The sequence below is a fragment of the Thunnus thynnus genome, chromosome 16 (genome assembly GCF_963924715.1).
Source record: "Thunnus thynnus chromosome 16, fThuThy2.1, whole genome shotgun sequence".
NCBI lineage: Eukaryota > Metazoa > Chordata > Actinopteri > Scombriformes > Scombridae > Thunnus > Thunnus thynnus.
Window position 1 is genome coordinate 17,912,818 of NC_089532.1, and position 13,376 is coordinate 17,926,193.

The 13,376-nt window shown below is 38.6% G+C and overlaps 1 protein-coding gene and 1 long non-coding RNA gene across 2 annotated transcripts; one reads left to right on the forward strand and one right to left on the reverse strand.

The window, feature by feature from the left end:
- Positions 1-2,666: 2,666 nt before the first annotated feature.
- Positions 2,667-6,018, reverse strand: LOC137199519 (uncharacterized). The gene is made up of 2 exons (XR_010931799.1): positions 3,693-6,018; positions 2,667-3,135 (listed from the first exon to the last, which is right to left on the reverse strand). It is a non-coding gene; the product is annotated as an uncharacterized lncRNA (long non-coding RNA).
- A 159-nt stretch (positions 6,019-6,177) lies between these two features.
- On the forward strand, positions 6,178-12,395 carry bbof1a (basal body orientation factor 1a). The gene is made up of 11 exons (XM_067613851.1): positions 6,178-6,381; positions 6,457-6,709; positions 6,796-6,861; positions 8,329-8,472; positions 8,578-8,658; positions 8,881-8,951; positions 9,597-9,741; positions 10,303-10,799; positions 11,010-11,114; positions 11,895-11,966; positions 12,157-12,395. The coding sequence occupies exons 1-11, from the start codon at positions 6,338-6,340 to the stop codon at positions 12,254-12,256; spliced, it is 1,578 nt and encodes a 525-aa protein (XP_067469952.1). The 5' UTR covers positions 6,178-6,337; the 3' UTR covers positions 12,257-12,395.
- The last annotated feature ends 981 nt before the right edge of the window (positions 12,396-13,376 follow it).

Consider the following 13,376-nt stretch of genomic DNA (forward strand, 5'->3'; position numbering starts at 1 on the left):
GGTATTTTCTTTCAAGTTAACTGAAACCGTAAAGCATGAGAAGGGACCCCAGCTTTGTAATCTACACTGTGCAATATATCATTAATATGCTGCGATGTTAACCTCAGGAATGCCATGTTTGTGGGTGTCCTACCCCAAAAAGTCCATTGAAGAGACCCAAACCTTGTCATTACAATTCCAATGATAATGACAGCTTTGAAAAGCTCAGGGTTATTTCAGTTTTCTCTCCTCACTGTCATAGTAATTACCTTTAAATTTAGTCTTAAAACTCTGTTCATGATGCCAGAGCAGAAAGCGACCCTATATGATTCAGTTTACAGTAGCTACACCCAACACTTTTGCGATATCTACTTTTTTGTTTGAAGAATAATCTACGGTGGACACGCTCAGGCTCATGCAGAAAAGCTGAACGAGATGATGGAGAGAATTCAGTGGTTTTGAGTTTGAATTATGACCTGTGCTAACTTTACATTGTTTCTTTTGGATGAGCTTCTTCGAACATGTAAGCCAACTGCATTTTGCGTTGATCTTAGTGGTTTTCCTATAACTCCAGCAAAAAACAACTGTGGGGATGGCAGTGAGTAACAGATAGTTCTTTTCAGGACAACATGGACAATACTGCTGACAAGAGCCAAATGTATCTCATGTCATCATGTGGGAGGAGATCATGTGCAAACAGATCCTGTTTGATAGAGCCCTGCGTGAGAAGGATGTAATTACAAGACAAGTGACAAATACAGCCATTCAGTGTCAGTCCAGAGGCTGTTGAGCAGAACATATATCTACATCTAATGACCCCACCACAGCGCTTGATTGATTGAGGAATTCATGGGAAACACACACCAATCAGGCACTCTTTTGCAAAGAAATACATGATGAAACAAACCAAGACGATAAAAAAGCAATGGCTAGAAGATGATAAATAAGTGCTAATAAGGAAAAGGATATCAGCATAAACGGTCACACTGAGCTGGTAACTTTTTGATAATTGAGGCAAATTGTCCAACAAAAATCCAGCAGTGTTCTGGTGGTTATTGCATTTGTATGCTGAAAAACAACTAAAGGCTGATTTCCCTCAGTGGTCCTAAACCCAGATAGTATGGAAACAATTACCTGATTTATCAATTAGTCAAATGAGAGAAAATTAATTGCCAATAATTTTAATAATCAATTAATTGTTTAAGTCATTTTTCAAGACAAAATGTCTAATATTTGCTGGTTCCTGCTTCACAAATGTAATGATTTGGTTGAACATCATCTTGTGCTCTTGGAGATTATAACGTTCATCAATCAATCATCATTTTCTGACATTATATACACAAGTAGGTTGTACTGAATCTGCAATACTTCAGGAGGCTGGCACAGTACTGTATGTAGGTGTTAGATCAAAGATTCATAAATGAAAAGGAGGAAGAGTTGCTATCCTCATGAGATAGAGATGTCCAGTTTAACTTTTTATAAAGGATCCATTGATGAGTATATGTGCAATATACTATATATAGTATCTGAGTAAAACAGAACATTGTTGGGACCATAGACTGTAAAAAAGGTTGGGACATACTCTAAGAGGCTTAGTTTTCAAGTTATGTCTCTTGTTGTCAAAATGTTTATGGATTTTAATGTTGATATATTTTTTTTCAACTTTTTTGTAATGTTGAAAAATGTGTGAATTTGATGATGAACTAAGAAGTACCTTTTAAAGGCGCCATGAAATGAAAAATACATTTTCCAGGTTTTAATCCCATGTCCCTGTGTTATTTGTTCATTTATATCTTGCTATATATATGTCAAAAAATCAGTATCAGACTATTTTTACATCAAATCCCTGTCTTTTTCCTTCCTGTAAAATGGTTTCAAGTGTGTGATGACTCATCCTGTACTCAGGGGCGTTTACAAAAGTTCATCCAATCAAATGTGATTTAGGTCTAGTAGCTAGCCACACTGGTCGTATAAAACTGCACTTCAACATTTGTGGGTTGTAGTAGCTACTAACAGAGCAATATGGAGAGAGCCAGGAAGAGATGTGTGTTTGGATATCAGTGGGCAACAACTTTGTTTTTATTTCCAAAACAATGTGGCTTAGGCCTAATTCATTCATCTCTCCCTCTGAGGAGGTGTGTGTGGAGCCATGATGTGACTAATAGGCGTTTTTTGATTTAAATAATAAAATCACTGTTGGCTGAATTCCATTTAGATGCTTCTGTTTCAAGGTCCTGGTATTGTGAATGCTTCATTAATGTCATTAGTAATAACTTTTCAAACACTGTAACAAATTTCCCTGTAAAATTACAATACAGTATTTTTTTTACAGTTTCACTACCGTAATTTACTTTAACAATTAAGTGCTGTAAAACGTATTACAGTATTCTGCTGTAGAATGTGAGGTTTACAGTTTGATACTGCAGCTTGGCCTGCAGTAATATATTGTATTTTTACAGTGTTGCTATTGTAATCTATATGAACAGTTTCTTACTGTAAATGTTACAGTAAACAACTGAAAAGTTTGATCTTATTCATATTAATAAAAACAACTGTAAATTACAGACATATACTGTAAATAACAATGTGTCTTCAATCTTAATGGTCTAGTAATGAGATCAGCTCAGTTATACATTTAAAATGTGTAACCCTTAACATCTGGCACAAAAGAGGATGAGACAAGTGACAACTTTATGGAACTGAACATTTATTCAAAAGCTTTCAAATATGCCAAATACATTCAAGTATGTTTGAAAAAATAATTCCCATACCCTTTCAAAGGGGGTCAACGTAAATTATTAATTTTAATATCCTGAGCTGCAAGCAAACTACTGTTTAAAAATATAAAAGCACGAATAAACAGACTGCAGGATAACAAAATTTGTAATGCCTTCAAATGTCCTCTATTATAATTGGCACTCACTCTCACTCTCACTGAGTGAGAAAGAAACAAGAATGAAAATTGTGAGAGAAAGAGAAATGAAACAATTGAAAGGGAGAGAGAAACATTTTAAACAAGGACACCAACTTGCCTTAATGAAATGATGTCAAGTTCTTCAGAAGAGAGGTGATGAGGATTCACTGTGAGCTTGTTTGTCTTCTTAGGCATTACTTTCCCCCACTGGCCCCTGTTCTCCTCTGTTCCAACCATACAGTCTATGGTTCCAACATGTAACAAATCACCTATTATGTCCCAGGTTTTAGTACAGCTTGGCATCAACAGTATATTTGCAACCTAGCTACAGCTTAGAAACACACTTGGGTTGAGCTAAGATAACCAATATAACCTCTCCGTCTTTTGGGGCTCAGCAGCAAACATATCTTAATCAACTTTGCTACATATTTGAATAAACTTCAATCATTATGTGCTTTAGATAGTAGGCTATTATTAATTATGGAATACAAGTGGGATAAACAAGGTGTAGGTATAGATCAGACCGGACTAATGTTAGTATTCACTGATGAGTAGTTCAAGAGAAAACAGCCATCCTAAAATAATCTTTAAACTAGACTTGCAAACAGCAGTGAAAATAATAAATACCAGTAATTTAAACTTCCAACTGAAGATAAACTACCTGAAAATGCTCTCTTGTGCCTGTCAGGTGCTTGCTAGGATTATACCAGTTTAATGTTAGAAAAAATTAAACGTAGTCACTAATTGGGTAACCAAATGCACAAACGTAATTCTATTTTCTGAGTATGATGTTACTGACCTTTTGGTTTGATTCCACAACGGAGGATGAATGGTGATTATATGATGTTGATGGTTGCATGTGGCCTCTGTCACTCCACTACTGCGGTGGTGAAAACGAAAATACTGTATTTTACGTCAAATCTTACAGTAGCCTACTGTTAATGTCCGTTCTTGGTTTTGGTTTCAAAGAGCATCAGAATTTACAGTATTTTACCATATACAGAAAGAACAGTACCTTACTTTTGGAATTTGGCTTTATTTTTACAGCAATTTGTTACAGTGAACTATGAAAATCTGTCTGCTGTTAAGAAGGTAATTGCACCAGGTCATATGATTATATTTCTATGTGTGTTAAACTTGCTTTGAAACATTTGTGATACAATACATTTTTTGGAGCTAGTGCAGTCATCCTCTCCTTTAAATATGTCACTTCCATGACTAACACCTATTTTTGGTTCATTCACTAGTAGCCTATACAGCAGCTATCACCAGTACTGAAATGAATGGCGCTGTGATAAAGAGGGCTTTGAGAAGGAAGCTGACATGTTTAACTGATAATGTCTCATTAGTTGACTGAAAGTCAAATCTCCCAGGTAATGCCAGTGGTGTAGAGTAACTAAGTGCATTTACTCAAGTAATATACTACAATTTTGACCTTGAGTTTTTCCATCTCATGGTGCTTTTACTTTACTTCACTACAGAGTGAAATATCAAATATACTTTTTACTCCACTACATAGATTAGTCAGTTATAGTTACTACTTTACTACTTTACATACAAAACATATAATTAACTTATAAAATATAGGGATGCACTGATCTGACTTTTTCAGTCCTGATACTGATCCCGAAACCTGGGCTTTGGGCCGATACCAAGTACTGATCCAATACCAGTGTTTAATTAATAAGCTGTATGCCTCACTGTGTGGAAGAGACTGGGATCATTCCTTTATGTGTAAGGCATAATCAGGCTTGACTTAAATATTGCTTTCCTAACTTTATAAAACAAAATGTAACAAATAAATAGCCTACATAGACATAGATTTACTGAATTGTTATTTATTAAAATAATGGTATCTGATACCAGATCGGTGCAATGTCACCAATACCTGATCCAGCTATTTGAGTCAGTATTGGACTGATATCTAATATCAGCATCGGTATGGGTGCATTTCTAATAAAATGTAATGCATTGGATTGACCTGTTGTCACTGACATGTTGATGTTGATGTTTATGTTTGAATGCTGCTGCTAGTTGATGTCATGTCCTACCAGGACTTTCTCTGTTTTTTGGACTCTTTGTGTTTTTGTTCTTTTGACTTCCTTGGTTTTTGTTATCCTTCTGATGCCCTCAGACTTTTTCTGTTTTTAGTTAGACTTTTTGGGGGGCTCTTTCATTTGTGTTGCTTTTGTTTCCTGGTTTTGGTTTTCGGTTTGTAATATTTCCTCCTTGTGTCTGGTCACTTTACTTCCTGTGTTTGATTATTTCATGTGTCTCGCCTGTGTCTCGTTTCCCTCACCTGTGTTTCATTTGCAATCACTCCCTGTGTATTTATAGTCCAGTTTTCAGTTCGGTCTTTGTCAAGTTGTCTGCTTCTGTTCTGCTTTTGGTTTGAGGTTCCTGTGTCTCCTGCGTTCTGGTTTGTTCCGATGACTTTTTGCTTTTTTCATTAATAAATATCTGCATCGAATTGTCCCTGCCTACCGTCTCTGCATTTGGGTCCACGTGCTCCACTCACCTACCCTGACAGTTGAAACTGAATTGCCCTTCTGGGATAAATATAGTTGTCTGAAAATGAATTAAACTACTCAAAAAGTTGTTTAAATTGGCTGTACTTCCACAACCAGCCGCAAGATCCAAATGCAGCTTACACCTCAATTCATCTGTAATAATACAATAACATAATATATAATAATTTAAAGCTATAAGTACTTTTACATTTAATGCTTTACAATAATAATAATTATTATTGTTATTATTATTATAACTGTTTTTTATTTATACAGCACTTAATAGCATTCAAAACAAAGTTACAAAGTGCTTCACATAGAATCACATAAAAACACAGCAATAAAAGAATAAAAGTGTTAAACATAGTAAAAACAGAATAAAACTAGATGCCTATATTTGGCTGATTATTGAAGACTTTTACTTGTTTCTGTATTGAGTATTTTTACATTGTGGTATAACTGCTTTTGGACCTGAATACTCCTACACCTCTAGTTGAAACCTTTAGTTGAAAAATGGATTCAAAAATGGATTTCAGACATAAAACTTTAATATTCCACACCAGATTTTCAAACAATACCTTGCCAATAGACCTGCATTAGGCTAATATATCAAATGTACTAGACCATAGACTGTATATAAATTAATATATTGGTATTATTATGTTATTTACAGTCTATGTACTAGACCTAACGTTACCATACGTTGCAAACGAGCCTGTAGCAGAGAAATTTGACCGTTTCCTCGGTTACAGCGTCTCCGTGACAACAACAACAACAGCAAACAGTCACAGCAGGTGACACAGCAGCTTGCTGCCGTTACCGTTAACGGTAAAAAAAAACCCCCAGGGTAATTAACCTACCGTACAACTTCTTCTCTTCATAGTAGCACATTGTTGTTACCTTTAGTATTTTAGCCGTTGAGTAGCTCGCAGTGATGCCGAAGAAGAAAGTCGCCAAAGTAAAGAGGGCGAAAGCCGGGTAAGTTGAGTGCGTAACGCTAATTTACTCATTTTATTAGCTACATTGACGTTAAAACTTTCTGTTTTGCTACAGGAAAGGAAAGAAAGAGGGCAAACAGGAGTCGAAAGCGGACAAAGAGTCGGATATCGAGAAAGCAAAGGCCAACGCTGCCCTGTGGGAGCTTAGGTTACAGGTCACCGACCAGTCCCTTGCGCAGTACCGTGAGGCCTGCCGCAAGTTAGCACGCGCCAACGAGGAGCTCACTAACCAACTGTACCGCGCGGAGAAGGACAGCATCGACGTAACTGGTTTTTTGCAGAAACGAGATGCGGCGAAAGAGGAGAAGGTCGGAAAGTAAAGTTAGGCTGTAAGTGTGAATAAGATTCAATTAAATAAGATTGTTTTAACAAGCTGTTCATCTATTTTTAACAGATCAATAAGCTGCAAGAAACCCTCAAGAGTCGAGAGGTGCTTGCACGTGAAGAGCGAAACAAACTGGTGAGTTCTTTAAAAAAAACAAAAAAACAAACAGCCACAAGAAAAATGCAACTCGAGCTTTTGTGTTTCCCACCAAACTTGTACAAGCTAGCATGTTGAGTTTCTTCATAGCAGAATGTTGCTGTGATTTACAGTGCGCAACTTTTAACATGTAACTTAGCATCTCAAAAATGTGCTGCACTGTGTCTAAACAGCTGTCCTCTGTGTAATTATATTTATTATGTAAGAAAACAACAACCAAACAAAGCCACCATAAAACAGAACAACAAACCCTCACATTCCGGGTAACACGGTCTAATGTTATTTTAAACTTTGTCAGTGGGAAAAAGCATAATTTGAAAGTGCTTGGGTAAGGAATAGGCATTCATACTGCTGGTCTTGTTAACCATACCTCGTATGTCATACACATCTCAACTCCAAAATACCAGCTTTACTTACATAACATACACCAAAGGAACTTATGTTGAATCCTTATTATTCTCACTGACCTCTGATGCTTATAGCTATGATCCAGCTATGAAACTGAAATGACAAAATTCAAGTGGCTTTACTTGACAAAAAAGCACAAAACCCTTTTCCTTCTTTTGCTAGCAGCTGTTTCTCATCTTCCATCTCTTACTTCATGCTGGTAAAATGGAGTCCAATAAGCTTCTGAGGGAGAAAAACGAGGCATGGTCTAGACCAACATGAAACATCTCTATTTTAGACATGTATGTCACATATGTCCGGTAACGGGGAAAAAAATATTGTCATGTGGTTGACTCAAAAGATGTGACTTTAAGACATGCGGCTTACATCATTTTTCTCATTGCGAGGTGATAAAATGGCTCATCTTGAAAATGGACTTAGCTAATGGAAACTACCCCATCAAAGGCACTCATGAATGCCTGGTTTATGTCTAAGGATTTAGACAGGATGAAACTTCAAGTGCTGATAAACTCAGTCATCCAAATAATTATTCCATAAAGATTTTACCAACTGGAATTACTGCACAGCATGAGGGAAAAGTCAGACGCATGCAACACAATTCCCTTTTAACTTTACACTGGTGGATATTTTGAAGATATCTGAAGAATAACAATTAGGCCTAAAGTTGTAATCTGATGGTTGATAACCCCTCATTTAGTCATCATGTACAAGTTTGTGGGTGCATGTTTTGCTAGTCTCTCGTGACTTTGGTCGCTTTGTCACATCTTTGCTCAGACTGGCTTTTCCACAGTAGCATCTTGAGGTATTTAGACTGACTGATCTGTGCTTAAGTTGGCTAGCAAAAGACACATGGCCTGAGTGAACTTTGGGACAAAAATCTTCTTCCCTAACAGAGACAAGCTGATCTCAGTTATGGGAATTTTGGGGCAACTTACTCTTGTATGTAAATGGGTGGATGCCTTTTTTTCAGTGTCAGCATGCATTTAATGTGTGGAATGTTACATTTTGTGCGTCTAATTATATGATCTGTTTCAACAGGTTGAAGATTACACACTCGAAATCAATGAGATGAAGGAACTGTTCAGAAAGAAATCCAGTGATTTTAACATGATACAGGATGGAATGAAGAAAATTAAAGACTTTCAGAAGAGGAAAGCTCAGATGGAGCAGGAGCTCAGTGATGTGAGGGAAAAAACACAGGATGAAATGTTTCCAATTAAGAATGGTTATGTTGTTTTGTCAGGTTGTGTAAATGGTACCAATAACCATTACTTTTCTATTTTGTAGATTAGAGAAAGCATGGATATTGCTGACAAGGAGCACAGGGAAACCCTAAACAAAATGGAGTACAAATTCTTCAAAGAAAAGGTATCTGCAATTCTTCAAGAGTCACCTAAAATGTTCCTTCTCTGATCAATATGGATGATAATGACTAGTAATGTGGTGAAATCACTGATATAAGTAGTAGATAGATAGTTGTGGAGATCTGCCCCCCTTTTCGTGAACAGATTAGGGAAGATGTTGGTGAAAACACTAGCAGCTGATATTGTCCCAGGTGGAACAGTACAGTAAGTGTAAATGTCCCTGCAGGCTCGCCTGGAGAGGGAAGCTGAGCAAACGATAGCCCTGGTGGTGGAGAAGGCCCACAATGAAGCCATTGTGTGAGTGTGTTTCCACTGTCAATTTACAGTCTAATTTTATTCTTTAAACTGCACCTTCACGTAGTCGGAACACAAAGAAAAAATAATTTAGTCATATAAGTATAGATGTATGTAACTATATATAATTAGAACTAACGTTATTCTCTTGACCGCACTGATTCGTCATGTTCATGATGGTGTATGTCACCTAAGCCAACGATCACATCCTCATCCATCCCAGAACATCTTGAAGGGAGGAGAGTGTATGGCGTGTGCGGAAGACCATAGTTTATTACTTTTGAGGCCGTAGGATGTTCTGTATATTTCGCTGCTGCCATGTTTAGTTTGTTTTTTTTACAGCTCTTAAAACATCAACATTGATTCTGGTGTGGTCCTGCCGGTTTGGTCTTAGAGTCAGTAATTGATTTAATTTTGAACAGACTCGACTTGTCTTAAAAACCAAAGTACACTGATAATTAAATTTTATGTATCAGAACCAAGATACTGAGAGTAAAAATGCATGATATGCTTTACATGGTAAGATCCAAATCTCCGCTCATCTTCTCAAAGCCTTTACTGACTTGAATAATAGACAGTCTTAAAAAAAAATCATAATTGCAGACAAATTTCTTTGTGGTTCACTTGTTTGTACTGACAACTATTCAGGCAGCTGGACGATGCCTCACGCTCTGTGTTCAAGGAGAACGTCCGTCTCAATGAAACACTGAAATATCACATAAAGGAGGCAGAGGACCTGCAGAAATTGACGGACTCGTTGGCTCAGGAAAATGCCTCCCTGGCACTGGACAAGGTATGTTTGAACCATAGGACAGCAAACAGCAGTGTTACTATTAGGCACCGGCCGTCCCTGGATAGAAACCATTCATCTCCATATAGTCATTTTCAATCCTTTCAGTTATGAGGAACATACAGTATATTTCAGGTGGTTTTTTCCCCTAGTGTTGTTTACTTGTGCTGACCCTGTGTATTTTGCTTGTGGTCCTGCTCCTAACCCCCACCCCACCCCCCTCCTCCCCTTCTCACTACTACCCAGCTTCTCAGTGGTCAGTGGTTGCGGCGAGTTTCCACTGATGCATGGGTTCAAATTCAGTGGCTTCTCCTTCGCAGGTTTCTGGCACTGGTTCTAGAAGACAAATAAATATTAGGTGCATTAATCTTAACTCTAATGATGACAGTAAGTCAAGGGAGTAAATCTGCCTTGTTGAAGCTTTAGCCAATCACTCAGCAGCACACACTTAAGCACATATCTGTTTATGTTCTATCTTAATATTGGCATGAAAATGAAAGGATTTTCCAGTGTGAGCTTGGTGTCAACCGTTTTACTGCTTTGCTCTTCTGTCTACTCACCCAGAACACATTTGAGATGATGGTAAAGAAGAATGCAGCTCAGATGGAGGCCCAAAAAGAGGAGGTATTTAAACTGAAAGCAAAGGTAGCATCCCTGGAGCAGGCCCTAGCACTAAAAGCTAGGGAATCTAAGCGAGAGGAGGAGGAGAAGGAGAAGATCCTGGTCAGCACCCAGGCTCAGGCCAGCCAGGTAGAGTTGGAGAAGCTTCAGAAAGTACTTGCCATGCGGGAGAGGGAGTTGGGGCACATCAAGCAGCTAGCGAGCACCATTGTGGAGCAGCGCACAGAGCTGGAGCAGTTCTTCCATGAGGCGCTGGCTCAGGTGAAGCAGAAGATCATGGCCAGCAGGCTGCAATACAAAAAGGAGGCACTACAGGCTTATCGCTGGAGGCTAAGAGAGGCCACAGCAGGAAGGCTTAAGTTTCCACCCATCCGTAACTTTCATAATAGCCCCCACAGTACCAACTCTGTCTATTCAGACATGGAGGCGGCTGCAAGGTGGTAGGTCCTCTCCTCATCATTTCCATGACTTGTACTACTGTGTGTGCCTTTGTGATATTTTTAATTCCTCTTGTATTGGCGCCAGGTCACCTGCAACTCATTCAGTGGTCAACAAACCATAACATCAATCATGGTTCACCTTGATACCGCCTGTGTATGTACAACCGTAGTGATTCAGGCTAATTTTGATATCATCCACCTGTTTTGCAGGACGCACCGACCAGGCAGTAAAGTTGAAATTTCAGATCTCACTTGGGAGCAGAAGGAACAAGTGCTTAGGCTTCTCTTTGCTAAAATGAACGGACAAATGGCAAGGTACTAAAACCAGTTAATTGTGTTATTTTTGACTTAGTAAAGAATTTCTGGTTGTTTGTTCATCACTCATTAACTTCATTTTAGATAATACAATTACAATCCACTCGTAATCCCTGAAAATGGACCGAAACTTCAGGATCAATTAACTCTGAAGAACAAAGTGCAGTGACACCAAGCAGTAGTTCAGGCTGAACTTCTGGTGACTCCTCCCTCTTTTTAATGTTTTAAACAGCCATTTTCTCAGCAGAAGAGGATACCATAAAACATCAGTTAGGCTTTAACCAATTTTCTTTTCCATCCAGCTGCTTAAAAAGAATGAAGAAAGAGTCTGGGCACAATAGTAAAAATAGGCCCAGCCACAGAGTCATGTGCTTGGAAACAAACATCTGGTCACGTCGATTTGCTTTCAGCCTATTGGCCCCTCTTCACGTGCCCTAGGAGTTTATTTTGTTCTTTGAACACTTGTGGTCAGAGAGCAGCTGGTAACATGATTTTCAGAAAGGAGTGTGCAGGGGATCTGGATGTATGGGGGTATGGCAGACTAGAGATGTATATTCATGTTAACAGCGGTCTGGCACCTAGTCCAGCAGAATACATAACATTTGGCGACCCAAGCGAGTCAGTTAGCATCATCCAAGTCTATGCGCATTGTGTTGACCCAGAGTAACCTCTCTCCAAGACAGGCTGCAGGCCTGAGTGAATAGACACACCAGTGTGTTAAAACATGGCTTTTCACTACGAGGTTCTGTATTTAACTGCAACTCTGCATCTTCTTGATAGGAACGCCAGTCAACATCTGGTGTTGTCTGCCTCTTCTGAGAAGAAGAACCTTATTGACAGTGATGCTGCCGGGTAAGACACTAAAGGAATGTATGAGCATAAAAGTTGTACCTCATCCTTGCAATTATGAAGCTGCTGCAGATTTATTGGTCCCACATTCCGTGTTTAGCTGAAAAAGCATTGGCTGTGAGAACATGAGTGTCTACATGTGATTTATCAGACAGTTGCATTTTAACGCTGCATAATGATGACTACTTTCCAGAATTAGAGAGGAGCTCTCCCCAGCAACCTTCATCACCCAGGCGCCTGAGTCCTTGCTGCCCTTGAACCCAAACAGTCTGCCAGATATAAACACCACATGACCTCCGTGTGGCCTCTACATTGTACATCGCACTCTGGATTGTTTGCCTCTGCTTTGTACTCTTCACACAGAGTGTCAATTATGTGTGTAGTAGAATACAAGATGTTTGTGTTTACTATAAATGTCTTATGATGCATGTATATATGGCTTGTGAGTGCTCTCTTTCACACGTCAAGGTTGTTTGAATTCTGTCACAGCCCATTTAAAGGATCCATTCCCTAAATTCAAAACTACACTCTGAACACAAAGTTGATACCAAAATATATACAGATGGGTGACAAATTAAAGGAAAAACTGGTACAGGTCTGAATCCATGACCCCTGCAGTGAGGGGAACTGGTAGCCTTGTTTTGCTGTGGGATGTTCCTCAGCCTTGGCATTGATTCTACAAGTGTCTTGAACCCTACTGGAGGGATGAACGCCATTCTTCAAAAAGATATTGTTTGATTACACACTTGTTTTCCGTAGAAGTTCATGTCGCCTCTGAAAGATCCTCGTGACCCAGTAAAGGAGAACATAGGCAGTGGAACAGGGATGGGAACATTTACTCCGACCTGCAGAAAACAAATATTTTCCCTTCATTTCCGAAAGTGAGACCTTTGTAAAACAATTCCCTGGAATCCTAAATTGCTAGGATGAGTTAAGATGTGGCTGATGAAAGATGTAGTACATCCGTGCTGTTTAAAAAACAAGCTCACAGTTTTATGGAAAGGTTTGGGCAACCCCTAACAATAACATGTTTTGGTGATTTTTTTAAATTGAAAAGATGTAAACAGCCTCTCTGGGATGTGGAACATAAAACAATGTTTTCAGCAAACAATGCAGTCACTTTTTAGGTTATAAACTGAACAAAAACAAAAAACGTGGCTGGTGCAAAAGTTTGGGCACCTTAAGAGTTACAAAGTCTCAGTTTCTTTTTACAAGGTCTCAGATCTTAATCAGCTCATTAGTCCTGAGGCATGTCAACAATTGTCATTGTCAAACTTTACAAATACTCTCACTCTTCAAACCTTGTGCAAACACTCAGCAACCATGAGTTCCTCTAAGCAGCTGTTTAAGACTGAAAATATAAGTTATCAATGTCCACAATGCAGGGGAAGGCTACAAGAAGACAGCGAAGTG

Bases quoted from the DNA above. Each gene is read 5' to 3' on its own strand.
- bbof1a (XM_067613851.1), top strand. From the start codon at position 6,338: ATGCCGAAGAAGAAAGTCGCCAAAGTAAAGAGGGCGAAAGCCGG. The intron at 8,473-8,577 runs GTGAGGGAAAAA...TCTATTTTGTAG, and splicing joins TGGAGCAGGAGCTCAGTGAT to ATTAGAGAAAGCATGGATAT. The intron at 8,659-8,880 runs GTATCTGCAATT...ATGTCCCTGCAG, and splicing joins ACAAATTCTTCAAAGAAAAG to GCTCGCCTGGAGAGGGAAGC.